The sequence below is a fragment of the Thunnus maccoyii genome, chromosome 4 (assembly GCF_910596095.1).
Source record: "Thunnus maccoyii chromosome 4, fThuMac1.1, whole genome shotgun sequence".
Classification (NCBI taxonomy): Eukaryota; Metazoa; Chordata; class Actinopteri; order Scombriformes; family Scombridae; genus Thunnus; species Thunnus maccoyii.
In genome coordinates, this window is record NC_056536.1 from 6,631,600 (window position 1) to 6,652,576 (window position 20,977).

The window sequence follows — 20,977 nt, forward strand, 5'->3', positions numbered from 1 at the left end:
CGGCGAAAGCTCCTCATTAAGGCAACATAGATGTCTTTACTTTTAAAGAAAGATGATTTTAGGTAAAGCTCTTTTCAGCTAGTGAGTCCATTTTTTCCTGGAATAATATTTTGAAATGATTTGAGATTCATCAGCTACAATTAATATACAGAGCATTTCATGTCCATATATCGGTCGAGCCACGCTCCTCCCTGTCTGTTGTGGGACATGTAGGGTGGATTGGGAGCTCCCTAAAACTGTTAACACCTGCACATCACTTACAATATTAAGCATTCTAGATAAGTATTTTAATACAAGCTCAAAACAGTCAAACAGAAGCTTTCTGCCGTTGAGATAAAGTTATCTTGTTTCTTCCAGCACTTAGAGTTTGTAAAGAAAGTAGATTTGTCTTCTTTTAGTAATCTATATTAAACACTCTGTGGTGAATACTTTCACAGTGTAGATCCTAACCTTGTTCATTTTGCTTCTTCACCCAAAAGTTAAAGATATCCTCAAAGCTTTTCATTCCTGTGATCGTCAACACTCAATATTCAAACACAGATCTTTAAAAATGTTGCCATTTCGTAATGAAAGGTTCAAATACAGGTTCCATAATTAGATGTTCTTTGATGCCAGAGTCATAATCATGAAGTCAGAGTTATCTGTGACTGTCTAATTTTGGAATAAAACTCTGCATTTATGTCTCTCTTAGACTTCTCTCCATCAAAAAGCCTGAGCATACCTCCATCAAGAAGATGAAAACATTTACAGCGACTTTGACCTCCGGTAAATTATCACTGCATCGTTGATAAGAACTTTATAGAGACTTTTTGTGGATAAGTAGATGCCTTGTCCTTCTAAACTGAACCCTAACTTATGGCGAAATGCGTTCATCTATATCAGGTGGCAGCCATACTTCTAAATCTCATTAGAGAGGAATTTCAAATTTCAGAGGTCAGAGTGGAGTAATAACTTGTGACTGGCGAAGATCAGTGTGATGAATCATTTAAATTTCAGCATAAAGGAAGCATTGGGATGCACAACTGACTGCTGCCCTGATGTGATTTTATATATATATACACACATAATTATTTTTTGCATAGGAGCAGGAATTGACAAGATCAAGTAACCTCATAATCCTGTCCTCAGATTCCCTTAATCATTCCTCTGCTGCGTCCTTCTGCCTCCGTTGCTTGTCCGCTCCTGAATTGTTTTCCTTGTCTCTCTTTTATTTTCAGTATAATACTGGCACAAAACTCATCTTTTACAAAACAGTGTCCCCCAGGAAGCGAGTTAGACAGTGGGTGATGCACAGTGTGACTGGGTGGCAAAGTGTCACAGTGTGGTTTGTGTCGGCGTTTTAAACCATGTGACAGTATGAATAAAGCATGATGTGGCGGGCAGCAGGGTGGGCAGGGACTGACAAGAGAACAAGCTCACCCAGTGTTTTGGTGACGGCAGACAAGTCGAAACCCTTAAAGTTTAATGGGGGCCACGCCGCAGAGAGAGTAGGAGGAGTACGTGGGCCTGTGTGTGTGTGTTGGTCCTGTGGTTTCACTGAGGCTGGTAGCCACCGTACACAGGCCTTTAACCAGTGGGACGTTATAGTGATGCTAATAAAGTCAACAGCCTGCCTCATGTGTGATGGATCAGGGTCACGCTGAACTAGTGGGAAGGGAATAAGACCAATCAGCCTTTCTTTTGTGGCGAAAGAGGGTTTTGGTTGAATCCAAAGCTGCTGACCTCCCAGAATCCTGTGGTTTCATTTGTCTGTGTGTCTCTCAGCTTCTTACTGTCTCAACAGAGAACCAGACTTCCCACATTCCTTCTTCTGTCAAATCAAGTCAATTTTATTTGTATAGCCCAATATCACAAGTCACAAATTTGCCTTAGGGGGTTTTATAATCTGTTCCGCAATACAACATCCTCCGTCCGTAGACCCTCGATTTGAATAACTTCCTAAAAAACCCTTTAACAGGGAAAAAAAATGGAAGAAACCTCAGGAAGAGCAACAGAGGAGGGATCCCTCTCCCAGGACGGAAAGACATGCAATAGATGTTGTGTGTGCAGAATAGAACATAAATTACAGAATTACAGCATTGAACAGGATAACAAAATAATAATGGATTTATAATATATATGAAGAATGTGATGAGGTTGCCAAGAAGCTTCCAGGCGCCACCAGAACAGAACAGGACCTGAGCCACGCGACCTCCATCAACATGGAGACCTGGGAGGAGGACAGACTTCACATGAGAAACTCACATCACACTATTCACATACATGGGAGAAGAGACAAGAAAGGGAAGGATAAACCAGATCAAAAACCTCAGGAAATGGCACCGACAGCCAGGGAAGCAGAGCGGTTCCAGGATGGGTGCTGGTCCAGCAAAGAGATGCCTAAGAGACAAGACAGGACAGGAGAAGAAAATAGGGAGAGAGAGAGAGGGAGAGAAGAGAGAGGGGCAGACAGCTTGGACACACATGTGCTTGTGGAACAAACAAACAGAAGGTTAGAGAGATGCAGTGGTTATCAGAACGGTTGCAATAATCAATAATCTCGTCAGCAGGGCAGCGCTTAGTAAATTAATTTAGACAGAAATGTACTCGCCGTGCAGTAGAAGGTCAGGAAGTACTCAGTTAAAGACAACTAATTAAAGGTTAAGGCATTGAAGATGAGTTTTAAGTTCAGATTTAAAGGACTCAACTGACTTTGATTGTCTGACGTCAGCAGGGAGGTTATTCCATTAGAACGGGGCGCTATAGGAAAAGGCCCTGCCTCCTGCTGACTTCTTTTTAACTTTTCGGTGCACACAGGAGCCCTGTAGAGAGCTCTAAATGGAATATGATGTTTAAGGAGGTCAGACAGGTATGATTAAGCGTGCCCATTTAGGATTTTATAAAGTCAGCAGAAGCACCTTAATGTCTGATCTAATATGGATAGGAAGCCAATGAAGGGAGGCTAGAAATGGGTGTAATATGGTTAGATTTTCTTGTTTAAGATAAGATTCTAGCTCTCACTTTGTGAAATCACACAGTTGTCGAGAGTTACTGTCACATGATCAAACTGGTGTCTGTGTCTAGAAGGGCCAGTGACCAGCATCTCAGTTTTATCCGAATTTAGAAGCAGGAAATTTAGTGAAATCCAAATTTCACAGCAGCTAAGCAGCTAATTTAGTAATTTGAGTATGATCATCAGCCCGTAAAGGCAAATACAGCTGAGTATCATCCTGGTCACAATGGAAATTTATTCCATGACTATGTATAATTTGACCAAGAGGCGAAATATAAAGAGAGAAAAGCAGAGGGCCAAGAACTGAGCCCTGAGGTACTCCATATTTAACATCAGAGAATTTAGGTGTAATATTATTATAGCAGACAACACTGTTCTTTCAGATAAGTAGGACTTAAGCCAAGAGGGGGCTAGGCCAGAGACGCCAAAATTACAATTTATTCTGTCTAATACTATACAGTGATCAATAGTGTCAAAGGCTGCACTGAGATCCTGTGAGGCACAGAGGTGGAATCTTAATCCATAGCAAGTAGATCATTTACCACTCTGGTTGTGGCTGCTTACAATGTCTCCTTTTTTTCTATCTCTTCTTGTTCATATTCTTCTTTTTCTTTTATTTCTTCCTTTATTTTGTCTAATTTTCTCTCTAGGCTGAACCTTTACTGGACTGAAATAACACAGTTTACATAGATATCAGTAGCTTACAGAACCGGCCCTGACCAATTTGGTGCCCTAGGCAAGATTTTAGCTGTTGCCCCCTTGCATCAGAGCCAATTTTACCACCAATCATTGTGTTCATACACTCACACAGAAACTGCATAGGTTTATGTCTTTGAGTTTTTCTTTATTTTAGAAACAAAAAACCCCCACACAATAAAAACAACATTATAAATAAGGTATTGCACAAAATATGATATTAAAGAAGCCAGTGCAGACATAAAAAAATTTATAAAGATGATAAATAAGAGTATTGCACACAAAAATTGTTCTACAGCTTTGCCTTTCTTGCAGCAAAGTCATCTATGACATCACCACATGATTTATACTAATTATGTAAAGTTGACTGAGATGTTCTTGTACCATAGTATATCTCAGGTAGGTTTTAATGAGTTTGAGCTTAGAGAAACTCCTTTCAGCAGCAGCCACTGTAACAGGAAGAGTGGCAGAGATTCTCAGAGCTACCCACATATCGGGGTAACTTTCTGTCAGCTTCTTTTCATGCAGGAAGGTCAAGAGTTCCATGCCTGTCATATTTTTTGATGGCAAATGTGGAAAATTTTGTTCCCTGCCATCGATACCTGGCTGTCTGTCATGGGTTAGAGCAGTGCTCAGGGTTTGACAGTGCTCTAACAACTCTTCTTTTGACATGTTGGGGAAGTTGAGGAGCACTCCAAATTTGTCATTCACCTCTCTCAGGTTATGAAATCTCTCATCAAGCGAAGAGAGGGCTGTATCCACTACAACATCAAAAAAATATGGTTTTCCATTTTTCAAAGTGCATCACCAAAAGGCTCATCTGGAGCCTCATAACCAAAGTGCCTTTTTGTGGTTCCATGTTCATCTCCGAGCACATCTCCTTTGCGGTTGTCTGTGAATCAGAAAACCCAGTGTTTCTGTCGCAGGTGAGAGAATCTCTGGTTTTCTTCAGCAAGTCGACAGCCACATCTAGCTGCATGGAAGCTGACTCTCAGCTAAAGACTAGGCTTCAACTTTCACCACAGGGTCTGCAATAGTTTCTGTCTCTTCCAGAAGAGCCTCTCTGACTTGCCCAGCTGGGTACCTTACTGCCTTACCTCTATAAACAAATATCTGCATATAAATGCAGAATCTGTAGGCAACAGGACAAGATTTGCTACTGAAAGCATTCTGATTTCAGATAGTTCAGACTAGTTCAGATAACTTGCCCATCCCTTACAATCGGGTAAGCCTAACTAAGGGGGCGCAACCCAGAAAACAGGGCCTATATAATAGGCTATTTAGTTATGTTGTTGTGGACTTTTTTTAATATTTCGAAATGCTAGTATTAAAATAGTATGAGTAAAAAATAGTAAAAGTTAAAAATTTAGATTTTTTTTCTTCCTCTAGCATTCACCTATTCTGCCTATGCCACAGGTATATATATGGTAGCTTATACTATGCTGGTATACAGATTTTTTTAAAGTTGCACCACCTTTTAGTACATTTGCATCTGTGTTTCAGACTTGCAAACCGGCCCATAAATTACAGCCTTTTGGTGCAGTAAAGTACTGTTGGCATGCTGCACTACAGGATCAGCTTGGATGACTGACTGTGTCAAAATGTCTCTGCTGCTATGAATTATCATTTGTAATAAAATGTCTCTACCAGTGTGCTGAAAAGCAACCACACCAAAGCTTACATTCAAATACAACTAATTTGCAGTAGTAAATATGTTTTTTACTTTTTAGGAAAAGTAATTGTGACTGGATTTTTAGCAAAATGTTCACTGCCAACAATTATCTTTTTTTCTGCTCCAATATCCTGGCAACTAAATCATGGTTACCATTTTTATGGTTATGTTCAGGCAACTCAAAGCACTTGGTTATGATTAGGGAAAGATGATGTGGTCTTGGTTAAATGTTTTAAAAGTTGGTGCTGACTTGAAGCATGAGACTTTTAACCCAAACCATGGTCTTTTTCTAACAAGTGATTTAGTTGCCTAGACAAAGCCATCACAGCGTTCAACATTTGGTCACACTTCATGCAACCTATGTTTACAATTTGCTGAAAAGTGACCTCTTGTGGCCATGCGAGTAATGACAGTTGTCTCTGAGAAGCAAAGGGAGAAGTCGCGTGGTGTTGTTATAAGCCTGAACAACCTTCTCAAGAGGAGGTCGGGGTGGATGGATGGGCATGCAAAGCATCAGATGGTGGAGACACTGGAGACCTCCTGCTTCAAGTCAGTGATGGTCTCCTTTAACAATGACCTCACTCTTTCCTTAACCTGCCACCTCTCCTTTGCCTGAACATAACCAGACCATGAGTATAGAGTTGGCAGATCTGAAAGTGGTCATATGAATCAATGTTGGAACATCATATGCATTTTGGAAGACACTGACAAAAAATGTTGCAGTATTAATAGGCCTATGTGTTGTACAAGAATGTCACACTTCCTGGATTAGAAAGAAAGTTGAGAGTGAACGTAAAAAGCAGTTGAATGTATTTTGTAGAGGATTAGGTTGCTAACTTGTTCACCTCTGGGTGGAAAACAACTACTGCTCAACATCAAAATGTGAACGTATCTACACACAGGACAACATTATAAAGCATCTGTATCCAATTCACTGTAGTGATATGTTGAGTATATACATCTTGGTGGATGAGGGCAGAGTGGAGGAAAGTTTTGACTGTATCATAAGTGGTGTGTCTGTCTGTGTGCTACAGGCCCCATTGCCCGTATGGGATGGTCAAGCCCCGTCTACCAAATCCAGTGTGTCAGGGAGCAAATTGGAAATGCCAATTTCACTTTACACTGCTCCGTATCTTTTCTCCCCCTTACCCTCATCCCACCACTTAGCTCATGTGTAAATGAATAAGGTCCTCTCACACGTCTACCGGAGTCCGATTTCTGTCTGCCTATACTTCCCCATCCACCTCTTCTCTCATCTTCTCTTGTCTTCTCTCCTCTCCTCTCCGTCTCCACTTCCTCTTTGCCTCCCTTTAAGCCTCTTCTCACTTCCCACATTTTCCTCTCATCACCCGTCCTGTCCTTTCTCCCTCCATCCTACGTCCTCATCTCCTCTTCTCCTTTCTCATTCCCGTCTCCACTCCTCCTTGCCCGTTCAACTGTAACCCATTTGTTATTTCTCTATGTATGTGTATTTATGAAATATGTCTGTTTTGGTGAATATGGATTTATGCATGCATGCATGCCCGCGCTGTATCACTGTCTGCAATGAACAAGCTGGGGTGAATCACTATGCAAATGAAACGATAGCTCATACAATTCCCAATTTGCATTGAATCCATTATAAATCAAGAATTTCTGACACACTCGCCGTCTCTCTGTTTCTGTGTGTCTCAGTATGACTACGAGGGCAGTGACATCAGTGACCTACCAGTCGACCTCTCTGTGGTGTGGAATGGAAACTTTGTCATCGACAACCCATTCAACATTCAAGGTAGAACACTTTCTTCTGTGTAATCTCTCCTCTGTATTCTCATCTCTCATTTTGGAAACTTGTACGCAGGCATTGCTGCTTGGCAGAAATTTGAATTGGTCTAGCTTATTTATCTGTCTGTAATGATTTTCTGTGAAGCAACAATGCTGTGTGCAGTTTTTCCCCTTCATAAGAAATCTGTAATTTCATTTCTGACAGCCATCAAGGAGAGAGGTGAAAGTCTACTATCCGTTTGGAAAAACACTATTCTTGTCTCAGGGATAAAAGAGGGGCAGAGGGAGTGATTGATGGATGGCGATGATAACAAACAAACATTCAACACAGGAATTAATAGGGATGGATGTAAGAGAGGTAGATAAACAAATGGAGAAACTGATAGGCAGAAGAAAAGATGAAGGGAAAGAACGATGGGTGCATGACAGGTTGATAAATGCACCATGTAATGGCGGGGGGTAGATGAGAATAAAGGGATTGATAAAGAAAAACAGAAAGCGACATGGAGGGATGGCATTTATTATTTTTAATCGCTATTTGTGCATGAAGTGGAAAACAATTACCAATTCTAAATTCTTTATCAAGTGTAACATATTGGGTGGTGGAGGCTAATGATTTTAGACGTCCCATTACACAAGATAATATACAGTAACTTTCTCTCAAGTGTGTCATACAGTCTTTTGCTTGGAAGTTGCACGTCTAGAGTCATATTAACAAACCCCTCCCACCTTGCCTATTCATTTTCTGTATGCATGTATGTCTTTATATGACACACATGAAATGTTTTAATCTCACATCCTTTGTGTAGTATCTGACCTCATTTTGATAAAAGTCAGACATGCAGTTCGTTTTGCAGATTGCTCGGAAATTAGTTGCTTATCTGTCATGACCTAATTCTTCTGCCTGTATTATTTTATTTAAAATGTGCTCCGTTAAGGTTTTCTGTATGTCTGTGCTGAAAGATCCTCTCCAGGGATTTAACATCCTGAGTTTGACATGTGCTGAGAAGTCTTGTACAGCCATAAATCACATTGCTGTGCAATCAAGTAGATGGATTCTCCGCTGCAATTTTCAACTATAAATCTGATGATTTTTCCTTATCAGAACTGAGCTTATACTGAGCTTACTGAACTTATAAATGCAGTGTTCCATCACATCAAGAGGTGTTATATAATGCTGTAATGTTAGTACAATGTATCGCTGTTAATAATATTGGTAGTAATAAAAGGAAAAAATTCATCTTTTAGATGCATACTGAGGGAAACATTGAACGCAATATGTTCAATATGTTGTTGAGTAATTCAGTTTCATTTATGTTAGTTTAATTCAATTCTGCAATTCAGTTGCACCTTTTCTTTTAAAAGACCATGTAAGGATTTCATGAGGTTTCATTTACTAAGGGTGCTCTCACATCTGTTTGGTGCACTTCAGTCAAACCAAACAGAATCATTTGGTCCACTACTTTGGCCCAAACTAAAATCTTTCAAACACTGGATGGATTTGTTCAGACTTGAATGGTCCTTAGAGGATGTATCTTACTGACTTTTTAACTAGCACCAACATCAGGTCAAATCTTTAATTCATCAAATACTTTGGCTTAGGACCAAACTAACTGCTCATCCCCAGTTGTACTCTGTGTTTAGTTCTAACTAACAAATGTTAGCATGCTAATGTGCTAAACTAAGATGTGAAACATGATAAAGGTTACACAGTACCTGCTAGACATCAGCGACATCATTGTGAGCATGTACTCAGGCACGACTAGACGACACAGAATGCAACTTGCGACAGGATTAGTAAGTCTTATCTTTCTTTGGTCAGAACCAAGTGAACCAGACTGTGTCAAGCGACAGTTTAGTTTGACAAAGAACCTGCACCCAATTTAATTATTGGTTGTAGATCAACCAAGAATCAGCTTAGAGAAAACAGCTAGTATGATTTGCGGATAATGGTTGAAAATACAATGAATCTTTCCTGCCTGTTATGATTATTGACATGAGTCATTTAATGTAAGGATGAACCATGTAGTCAAAGACTTCTATGAACGTCACTTGTTGGGATCTGAAATTTAACATTTGGTTGAAAGTAAACACTGTGACTGGAAATGTGACTGAATAACAGCAAAGAAAAACAAAGCTCATACCAAGAAACCAATGCAATTCCTGCTTTTGTCATAGCACCCAACTGTACCTCCAAATCCCCAAATTTCCTTACAGCTCACCGTTGGTGTTTTGACACTGAACAGTTGGCAGTTGAGCTAAAAACAGTGAGCAGCAAGGTATTTTGGGGGGTTTGGTACACTGTCGCAAACTACAAACGGAGTGTAAATTTTTTTTTACACTTTCAAGATCCAAAATCCATGTAAAACACAGAGGTATTTTTTGCCGTTCAGAAGCTTGTTCTAAGTTATCTGATAACTTCGAATAAAACAGACGTTTTTGACATCGATCCATGTTACAGATATGAGTTTTTTCCAGTAAAGTTACCCAGATAACTCTTGAAACAAGCCACAGTGTTACAGTGAGTACTTTGCATGTGACAACAATGTGAAATCCAATGATCTTAGAGGCTGTGTGTGTGTGTGTGTGTGTGTGTGTGTGTGTGTGTGTGTGTGTGTGTGTGTGTGTGTGTGTGTGTGTGTGTGTGTGTGTGTGTGTGTGTGTGAACTTGACAAGTATGTTCCTGTTCGTATGACTGTGAGTAAGTAGTACTTGCTACTTGACTTGGCAGAGAATTTATGCAGTATCCAAGGCCGGTTCCTCCTAACAGGCAGGACAGACTTCTGAAACAGCTGACAAGTTTCTGAATGAATAATTAGTATGAATCAACAACCCTGTTAAACCCCCCACAGATATATCATAGTTACTTTGTGCTCAAGCCTCACAGAATACCCATTATGATTCATATAAGCCCAGTGGTGTTAAAGGTCTAAACTCTTTCAAAACATGCATTATAAAACTGTCCTCACTCATACAAATCTCATAAAGACCTTCTCCTTTTTCTCCTCCTTTTTGCGCTCCATCCTTTATTAATCCCTCCCTGCTCCATCCCCTGTCTTTCTCTTTCTGAATTGGAGCTGTATTATCCGTCTGAGGCAGAGCCGCTCGGCGCTGGCCCAGCTTTGCCCCGGTGTAAAGTGGAGATGTTAATGTTAATTAAATCATTCATTTGGTTCAGATTAATTAGCGTTGCGCTACTTTTAAGCTGATCCGTGGCTAATCAGATTAGGGCGAGCGAGGGCCGAGGCGGGCAGATGGATACGAAAGAAGCTCTCTTTGAAGTCCAGCCCGCCGTCTGTCTGCAGAGGAGGAGGAGGAAGGAGGAGATTCTTCCATGCTCTGTTGCTCAGTTTTGGGTTGTTTTTTTTTTTTTCTCCTCTCTGTTTTTCCAGTTCAGTTCATTTCAAATCTGTTTAACCAGTGTGACAGTAAACAAACCTGTTCGCAGATTTTGGCAGGGTAGTATAAACTGAGATAATTATTATAGAGATTAACAAATGGTAACAAAACATTTACTGGTACTTGTTGCTCTCTTATTTGCCTGTGACTTTCTTTCCTCTGTTTGTCTTTGCTTGTCTCTACTTTTTTTTCTCCCCCCTCTCATCCTCTCTGTCACTCTCCCTGCTCTATCGGTGCCTCTGATTCTCTCAGCCTCACGGGGGACTCGCCATCTTTAAATTCATAACAATCCTTGTTGCTGTTTTGTTAACAAGCGCAGCTAAAATTTATCCTCCCCATCCTCCCAGCTTCCTTTCATCTCCCTCTCCTCTCTTTTCTCAGGTGTTTGAGGTTTTAATTATTTATTAATCCATTTATTTATTCTTTTTTTTTTTTATTTGAATAATTTTTTTCCACTCTGCAGAGTTGAGGGAATGGTTTTTTACACAACGAATTATCAATTCCCTATTGGCATTAGAAGACATTACCTGTTGAATTAATTTCTGTAATCCCTCTAGGTCGCTTGTTCATGTACTTTTTTTTTTTTTTCTTCCTCTATTTATCTGTGGAAGCAGCTATTTTCTCATCGTCACAGCCTCAGAGTGGTAAGGATCACCTCCTGAAGGTTTTAGGTGTTATGGGGGTGATTAACATTAATTTATGCTGTTCTCTCTCTGTCAGGCTCACCGACATGTAAACTCCTGATTAGTTTTTTTGACATTTTGTTTTTGCCACTGTTTCCTTTTTTTTAATGAAAATATTCAACAGAACTTTCTGATCATCTGAATACATTTTACAAAATAAACCAACAGTGTTTTTTTCCTGTTTCCGTTTCTGATACTGATATTGGAATTCTGTGATCTGCTTTACTTTAAAGTATTAACTTCAACAAAGGAAAAATGTATATTTTAAAACATTTAACAACCTCTGAGATAGAAAAGTAGTTTCTGATACAGCACCTATGTTATTTGTGTGCTAACAAAATGAGCAAGTATTGAGTGATAGATATCAGTTTACTTTCATTCCCCGGCTTTTTACACATGGTGGAGCAAACACCGATAGAGAAGGGCGAGCCCAGAAGAGGGTGAGCAGAACCGTTGTATCGAGAACTGAATGTGCCTTTATAGCAGCATATAAAAGCTGAGTTTTATTAAACTGCTCCACAGTAACATGAACGACAGTTTAAAATAAAGCACCAGGTAAGAGACAATAGGGAGAGACAGTCCCGTAAACAAGTTAATGTTCTTCTCAGTTCCACTAAGTTTTGGGTTTAAATGTATTTTTCTCATTGGGAATTTTTTCATAACTCTTTCTGAAAAGCTGAAACATGAAATAACAATAAAAGAAATACAAGAGTGGAACAGGGGAATGTCTTTCTCTATAATATAACTTTGTCTCATCATGAAATTTAGTGCTCTTGCTGCTAACTGAAAAAAACTCATCTCAAATGATCTCACCCACTGTCCTCACTCTTCTAATCATATCATATTCGTCTCTCTCACTCTCTCTGTATCACAAACCAGCCCACCTGTACAAGTGCAGGGCGCTGAGGGATAGCTGCGGCATGTGCCTGAAGGCCGACCCCAGGTTTGAATGCGGTTGGTGCGTCCAGGACAAGAAGTGCTCCCTCAGACAGGAGTGTACCAGCGGAGGAAATTCCCACCTACCGCTGCAGCTGGCTGAAGGCGGAGGGTGGATGCACGCCACATCTGGAAACAGCCGCTGCACCCACCCCAAGATCACTAAGGTAAGCGTTTGTGTGTGTATGTGTTTCTTCATATGGCACCACCCACCACACATTGAATAGGATTTACTGGCAGCGTGTGTGTTTTAGGGGATGCTAATGTACTTATAGGTGTATTTATACCTGTGCTTGTGCCATTTATGTGTTTATGGAGTGGTATAGATTTTTCTGGTGTATGTGTGGAGTATGATTGCCTGGCATTAATCTGCCAATGATTTCTAATCTACTCTGTGCTTTTATAGACCCTTATATTTAAAGATATTTTATCTTTTTTTCAAGTCTCGCCCACACAAATGCACACAAGCAGAAAAATACTGTTACACACACAACTCACTCAGTCTTTTGGGCTGTTAAGGTTAATAGGGAACAGTTGCCAGGTAGACTGAAAGAGAGCGCTGAGCCTGGCAGCCTGGCTTCCTTTCACACAGAAATGAGTGTTTTCCAAATCACAGAAAAGTTCAACTCTGGAGTTTGATGTTACACTGGCAGCTGATGGAAACCAGCATGTGCTCTGACCTCTTTGCAATGGTCAAATAAAATTCAGCTACCAAAAACCCAGCACATAGCACATTCATCACTGCCTCCGCTAACACATCTGCAGCTTTAACCTAAATAATGCTTCCATCCGAAATAGAAGCCTAATCAGTATTTTTTTGATCATATAAACTATCGGTAGAGAAATGTAGATAAATAAATGAAATGCAACTGTTTTAGTTGTTATCTAGTATGAGTATATGTACTAAAGGGCCTACAGTATCATTCAGTTTTGGCGTGATAGCAGGTTCTATACCTGTGATCTTTTTTTTTTGCTGGAGCTTTACATGGGTTAATATTTAAAACACATTTAAATTTTGTGCCTGTAAAGTGTCTCCTATTTTCTCTATATTTAAATGTGATTATTCTTGTGTTTCACATTTTATGAAATCATTTTACTATTGATGTTGCATCAACCTTTTAATGATGGGAAATAAAAGGATATAGTTAACTTTTTAAATAGTGCTTTAATAAACGACAACCTTGTTGCTCTGAATAGGCTTTTACAAATATGAATTGTTATAATAGTAACTGATTATAATACATAACTAGGACATGCAGGGGCACACAAATGATTCTCCATCAACTGCTGGTATAAAATGAAGTGAAACCAAAAGCTTGTCTGGGAAGAATATCTGATACCTACTGTCCTGCACACAGGATGCTGAAAACAGCTTGAACATTTTTATATTACCAACACATACAAACCTTGATGCTGCTCTCATCCCTCTAAAACTGGCTGCCATGGCAGCCACTTTGGCTGTAGATGAAACTTATCATGTGGCTGAAAACAAAACAGATCCTGCCAAATTTTCCAAATATCAAAGGCTTGTCCGTTGCATTCATTTTGGGGTTCAGGTGAAAAAAAAAATCTACTATTCTGTCGCTACTTCAATTCTTTGCTTTGGCTCGCTATTTGTACATGATTTAATGTCTTCTGCCAATGAAAAGTAAAGAAACATTGACAGATACAGTAGCTTAAGCTGTACTGTGTCAATTTTGAGACAAAGTGAAGGCAGCGTACTGTAAGTCAAGACAGTGTTGCTCAACAGAGACATCATCATAGGGAAGAAAAGAAAAAAGAAAAGAACCACAGCAGATCCCACAGTGGGCACCAACCGAAAGAATCTCTTTTAATCAAAACTCCCTCCAATGCTACAGTTCTAAAAATCACCAGCAAAGAAAAGCAGCGCGGCTTCATCGAGCGCCACATCGTAATCTTGTCAATTTGTGAGGAGTGCAAAGTTACCTGCAGAGATCCAAGGCTGGTAAACCTTGATAGGCTGTTGCGTCAGCTCTCTTTGTTGAAGCCCCTGTGGTCACGAAAGCCCTACGTGTCCTGAACTGAGAATGAAAGCTGCTCTATTTTAATGCGATGCTATTAAAACACACACATGTTGGGACCTTGCGTTTGCCCTTGGCACAGAAATGGTATTATTACTCACTGTTACATCAAACTGGTACTCGGGAGAGACAGAGACACATAGAGGTTTGTTTGGGTTTGATTCTTTTTTTATTTAAACTGTCTTTGTTGTTCATTTTTGTATGTCACCGTCTCTTCGTCTATCGGTGTGTTTGGAAGGTTGGAAGGGTCAAAATCCAACATTGAGCGGTTAGATTTCAGGTTCATTCATGTTTGTTTCCCTTACATCTTTATTTAGCTTTTGTTTGTGGATCTTTGTCCTACTTGCCTTTCTATCTTGACTTTCAGGGGATATTAGTCTAAAAAGTAAAGAAATGTCTTTTCTCAGTCCTTAGCTGTTGAAAAATAAAAACAAATAACACATTTCTAGTAAAACTGTGCACATTTTGCAATTTGGGTGCACAGAAACATTTATTTAATAATCAGATGACATACTGTATTGTCTTTCATTCATTTATTCACTTGGTACAAGAAAAATGATCATTTTAGGAATTGATAATCTCCCTGATTTTAGTAGTTAAAGACTTTACTGCTTTACTATAAGGTGGTCTGGATAAGATAATTAGCTAATCTAATGTGTGAGAGGATGGTAAAATGATGGAAATGAAAGGTGATGGAAAGAGAGGCACATCTCTTGGTCTCCACAACGTGTCCTGTTCTTGTTCTTGTCTCTGTTGCAGTCTGACACCTCTACACTCGCTGGAATATACATCTGTTGTTTTGCCTGCATTCCGCTACTTGATGCCTTCATAAATTCATTCATTAAACACGTATTTACAAATTAAGAATAAAACACACCATATCTACATGTATGAACAAAGAAGCGTATACCTGCTGATGCGTTTGCATCTGTGTCGTGTTTGTGTGTGAGTGACTGTGTGAGTGCGTAGGCAAGGGCATGAGAAGGAGAAGTAGTGAGTAAGAATGATGTGTTTTTATGTTATGATAATAGTACAACCAGAGCGAGACTGGAAGCAATAAATGTCTCAAAAGTTATACAGGCAAAAAGTAAAAGACATCTTGATATGGAGACAATATTTGTGTGTGTGTGTGCACAATAAATTTAAGAATTTTATTTATCAAGTAAATCATCCAGCATGAGTATGAATATAAGTACTATTCTCTTAGTCATTCTAACTTGAACAGGCTAATTAAAACAATTACAGGAACAGATTTATCAGTTATTTCTCAGTAGATAAACCATTCTCTGCTGATTATGCAATAACGTGATGATTACATTTCTCTTTCAGAAATGATTACTGTATATGACCAGACAATAAATGGACACCTTCATGTTAGACCTTCAAAGGTTATGTACCGCACTAAGTGTAGTGTTAGGGGTATGTTTCGGATACATCTAAATGATATAAACCAGGTTTATTAGTCGTTTTAGTGTTCACCGTCCTAATGTGCACTGACTGCACTGTATGCAGAAGGTGTTCTGGATAATCACGTAGCTATTGCTGGCAGTAACCCCAAATGTAAAACAAGAGCATACCATCAACAGAGTCTCTCAGCACATTAAAATAGCCTGAGTGGATCATATTGAAAACAAGAATCCTTTAATAGCTTTGCAGTCTCTAAACACCTAATCCACTTTTGAGACAATTATATTCTCAATTCAGTATTCCCAGGTTTTTCAAGTATTTGAACCTAATAACTATGCTTATAGATTATTGATTGGAGCCAGTATTCCCAAGAAAGAAAACAAAATGCCCATTACAAATTAAATTTCTGTACTTCCAGTTTTGCTTAAAATGCCTCAGCAGAATTCTCAAACTATTTTCTGACCACATAAACAACTTTCCCAGTTTTTAACAGCTGCTGGCCTCCCACTGGCCATGTGCTATTGGTTACCACTCAAACCACAGCAAGATTACCATGTTACAGAACACACACACACACACAAACATGCATGCACACACACACACACACACACACTATGTGTTTACAGGCTAGATGACAGACTACTAGGAAACCACTGCTATAATATTGATGATTTGATGTGGCTACTATGTGGTTGGGACTGCACCATAAAGGCCACAACACCACAGAGTACTTTACCTCCCCTGGATTCCCGGTCAGTGGTAGTCAAAGGAAGTGGTAAAAACAGGAAAGAAAAATGATGTCAGAGATTTAGAGATTAATTGGATTCATTTCCCAGTAATGCTACAACAACGCTGGGGCATATGCCGGCTTTTTGCTAGTATCACATGTAGTTGTCCGGCAGATGAAAATATCAACAGTTGCCAAGACAACTTAAATATAAACTTATATTATGCAAAAGTTTGGTTTTGCCTCCATTGTTAAGACATAGAGAGATTCACTGAGTGTTTGGTCAGATGTGACTAAGTGTGGCATGAGATTCAAAAGCCACTGCACACTCCAGCAACAGCCCTGCCTGACAGCAGTTAACACGACTCTGAAAAGTCTTACTGTTTTCTCTCAAGTAACATTACATCTAGCATCAGCACAGTGAAACAAACGGATCAGCCCTGGAGCTCCACAGTTAAATAATGTGTCATTGATCAGTAGGAGGTTTAAGTTTTCCCCGGCCCCAGCGAGAGGTGGGCTCAGGGAGACAGCGGCAAGTGGAGGTGGTGGGGGAGCTACAGCTGCAGGCTGCCCGCATGGCTGCATTAAATTAACAACAGCAAGGCTATCTGTTTTATTTTATTGTTGTAGCCTATATGCTCAGTTCACAAAGTTTGTGAAGAGTTCATTCTGCTGACTACTTCTAATAAAATACATTTGTTGGACCATTGTGTTTGTTCTGTTTGTGTTTTATTGCTGTTTAAATGTAGGCTTTTATATGGCTATTAAAAACATATGTCCGGTAGATGTTCTATACGGCCATAATTCTGGAATATTGACAGCCATAATGGCCGTCAAAAAAAAGTCTACCATAAACTCCAGTCTAGATTAATATATAGCCAAACCTGTTCCCCAAACGTACCCTCTGAGGTGTCTTAAAATTGCAAAACAATAGACATGATGGAAGGAGCTGCCTTCTTTTATTAATTATCTTTTCATAGACAACATGTATTCTCAATTTAGACTGTGCTCCTCTGCAAAATTGCGTAACGCATGCTCTCTGTGTACTGGAAAACACAGTCCTCAGTGTTGACTGAAAATGGCGTGAGAACAGACGGATACTTTCAGTAAGTCATTAGTGATTTGTTAGAGGAAAATCAAATCCTTGTCCCACACAAAACTGCTATCAGGAATGCAGTGTCAGACTGAATAATGGAGTAGTAACGACACTGCCATTCAGTCTGAGTATCAGGCTATTAGCTGATGGGCTGCATGGTTTGGTGATTAGTGGCCTGTATCTGGCAGGGCTTTTGTTATACCAGTATGCATCGACGAGCATTTGTGGTCCATGTGTCAGTTAAGTTCTAGATAAGTTTGGCTGCTCATGTGGTACAATTATATAATTTTGCAGTTATATCCTAAGACTTGTTAGTTATAGTGCTTAAATGTGGTTCTGTTGTATCAGTCTATCCTTCCAAAACCGCCTGAGGTCCATTTTCAGCTTCAGGGCGTCTGTACTTTACATTCCCCAGAGAATGGTGGTTATGTGCCTGGATGTACTGTAGTAGTGTTGTGTCAAATCACTGCAACATGAGTCCAAAGCTCTTTTAGGTCCCATTTCCACACTGTGGCGTCTGCTTGCATACCCACAGGCTCAGTGAGCAGTAGTTATCTTGTTATGTGGTGCCATACTTTTCTACCTCCAACAGTTTCTGAGGTTCCAATGGAAATCCACTCTCAGATGTCAGAAGAATAATATAATGGTACAGAGCCATTACACTTTTGGGGGCATAGTACCTAGTGGATGTTGTGGTCTGGCCCCATTTTCTTAACCACAACGATCCTGTTTCAGATACATAGCTAGAGATCATAATGTGGTTGATCGTAGGCAATGTTATTGCTTACTTAAGTCCCCTTGTTCCATGAAGGATGTAAGGCATCTGTGTTTGGTTTATAACCACAGTTAAAGTTGGTTATCCAGGTTGCACACAACATCCATTTTCTTCTCACTGCTTTCCCCTCTCAAAGGTTTTAAGGGTTGCTGAGATTTCCCGGTCTCCCGTGGTGTCCATCATGATCCTTCTGCTGAGTTCATAAGATGGCAGTTGACACAAAAGATGCCCCAACTATCAAAACCTACATGGGTCTCCTCACAAATATGTGAGGAGTAATAAGATAATCATAGAGCCACTGTAAGCACCAAGGCTAGCCTAGCTGAGTACCAGTTTCAGTAGATGTTGTGTCATAATTCTAGGCATTCAGTGTTAATTACGGTTTAAGATTGCAGATTAACCTTAACCTGAAATATCACACAAGACCATACAACCACATTTTTTGTATGGATGTTGTATGTGGTCTGTATCACAAAACCCAGAGTCAGTTCCATACTGATGAAGCTACATGTGAAAATACAGAAACACAGTTATATATTATATAAATACACCAGATATTTCAAGGGGAACTTCACCCATTTAAGTTATCAAAGTTTATCAACAGGTCTTGGTGACACCATCTGTTAAAATTACAGTTTCATGCAGGAATGCATTCTGACTAGTGTGATCATTTGTATTTAAAGGTGATGCAATATTTTTGCAAGAACATTTGAAATTCTCTGAAATGTTCTTTACATGTAGGCAGCACAGGTAACATTGCATAGTAGTAGTTAAATGATTTAGCATCAAAACAGGTATGTTCTAATGTTATCTATGTAGGATATGAAATGCAAAAGGCCTTGTGACTACTCTGTATGTTTATGGAGTGATAGTATATGTTCCCTCACTCTTCACCGGTCTCATTTCAATGCCCCCCTCAGATGATGATGGTAATCCTTCTAACAGCACTCCTCTTTCTCTTGCTCTGTTGCCTGTCTGTCTCTGGCTCTGCCATTGTTTATATCCCAGGGCTTGGTGGCGAGCTGATATTGTGTTTTGTGGTATCATAGCTTCATTCTTCCAAAATCATCCAAAGGCCCATTTCCACACCCTGACATCTGTTGTCCATATCGTACCCTAGAGCTTGATGGCTGCTCACTCTGGTCAGTGTTTACCAGCTATTGTGTTTGTGGAACCAAAGTGCTGAGGCTCTACTGGCGCCTGAGGTTCCAATGTGAGTCAGTTTCCAAATAGTAGGCAGCATTATCCCCAGCCAGACTGCTCACTCTCTGTCTCCCTCTGCTCTCTCAATTCAGATCACTCCAGTTACTATGTTGTTTCATCAGAAAGATTTCTTTCTCTATAGCAGCATGTTAAAGTGTCATTTTTCAAACCCCGACATGCAATATTTGATACATTTAGACCATACTGAGATGATTATTTGGTTTAAAAACAGTTTCAACTCTTTCTCTTAAACACACATGTGATATTGCCTGTCTCTTTGTTTATGCATGGTATTCTATCTGTATGTAATACCATATTAGTGCCAAAGGTGAAACATGCAAGAGCTTCCAAAATATGGTTTGTCTGGCAATCTGTCATAATGTTCATTTGTAGCTTTTGGGCAGGATAAAGCTTTAGTTCATTTAAGAAGAGTATGTGTGCTTAAAACCCCAGTATGTGTTATTTTTATGTGAACATAACATCTTTTAAATTATTCTGATGACATAAGTTAGCATTTGTAGAAATATGAGACAATCCTGGTGAACAAAGGATTTTCAACTAATTTTTTATATAATCCCCAGGGTTAGTAATTTGAACACGTCGGACAAGCTTTTCCATTTTGGTTATTTTCATTTTTATTACACATTTTCTTTATAATTTTCTACTGCCATGTTCAATTTAATCTCTTTCATTTAAACCTTTTTTTTTTTTTTTCCATTTTCCACTTTTCCATCACAATTTTCTGTTTTAATCTTCTCAATTTTCCTTTTTAATTGTATCTCTGGGTGAAATTATACTCAATATGTTTGGCAATGCAGTAGACTAAAGTTAAGAAAAGTGGCTCACAGCTTGCAAATCCTGGACCATCTGGGTACCTTTCGGGTGACAGAGTAAATAAGAAATGCTCTTCCTTCCCTCAACAGCAAGGCGTTTAACCTTCAACTGTTCCAGTGCTGCTGTTCATTATCCATCAGTTGGTTCAGGGATTTGGATCTCAGCTGACTTTGTCTGCATAAAAGTTTTGAATCTCATGTGTCATTCCCCAATCTAGTCCACATTGTCAAAATCATTTGTCAAAGTCTGTTGTTTGGTATTGTATGTGGTATAATAACAGCACTACACCACCATACTGTCGGCACCTGACTTTGCATTTCCTCACTGCGCTGTCTGCTCAGTGAAGCAGTGCAGGAGAACAGGGCAATGGACAGATTACACATAATTACCTTGTGATGCTTGTTAGGGATTAGGTCTGTGTATGCATGTCCGTGGTGTAGTGTGTGTGTGTGTGTGTGTGCGTGTGCGTGTGCGTGTGCGTGTTTGTGACAACTACCGTCCATCAGTCACCATATTTGTTTTGTCACACCACACCTGTCCCTGTTACGCGCCATAATCTGGCTAGATAAATCACATTATGGTTTGGCGGCACGACTGAGTGTTACACCACAGCAGCCCCTGTGACAAAGCCAAGCCAGCGTAATAAGTTTCAATTAAACCCCCGAGATGATGCCGGTTTGTTTCTGTATGTCGGCGCAAGTTGTTTTTTCGCCCTCTCTTTATCTCATTTTCAGTGTTTTTCAAAGCCAGG

At 39.7% G+C, this 20,977-nt stretch overlaps 1 protein-coding gene across 6 annotated transcripts in view; it reads left to right on the top strand.

Annotated features, from left to right (window-relative positions):
• The window catches only part of LOC121895327 (plexin-A1-like), a 265,311-nt gene that overhangs the window by 179,090 nt on the left and 65,244 nt on the right, over positions 1-20,977 (top strand). For all 6 annotated transcript variants that reach the window (XM_042408363.1, XM_042408362.1, XM_042408365.1 and 3 more), the window contains 2 exons: positions 7,035-7,131; positions 12,086-12,309. In XM_042408363.1, the coding sequence (XP_042264297.1) occupies positions 7,035-7,131; positions 12,086-12,309 (321 nt within the window). The remainder of the gene's footprint in view (positions 1-7,034; positions 7,132-12,085; positions 12,310-20,977) is intronic.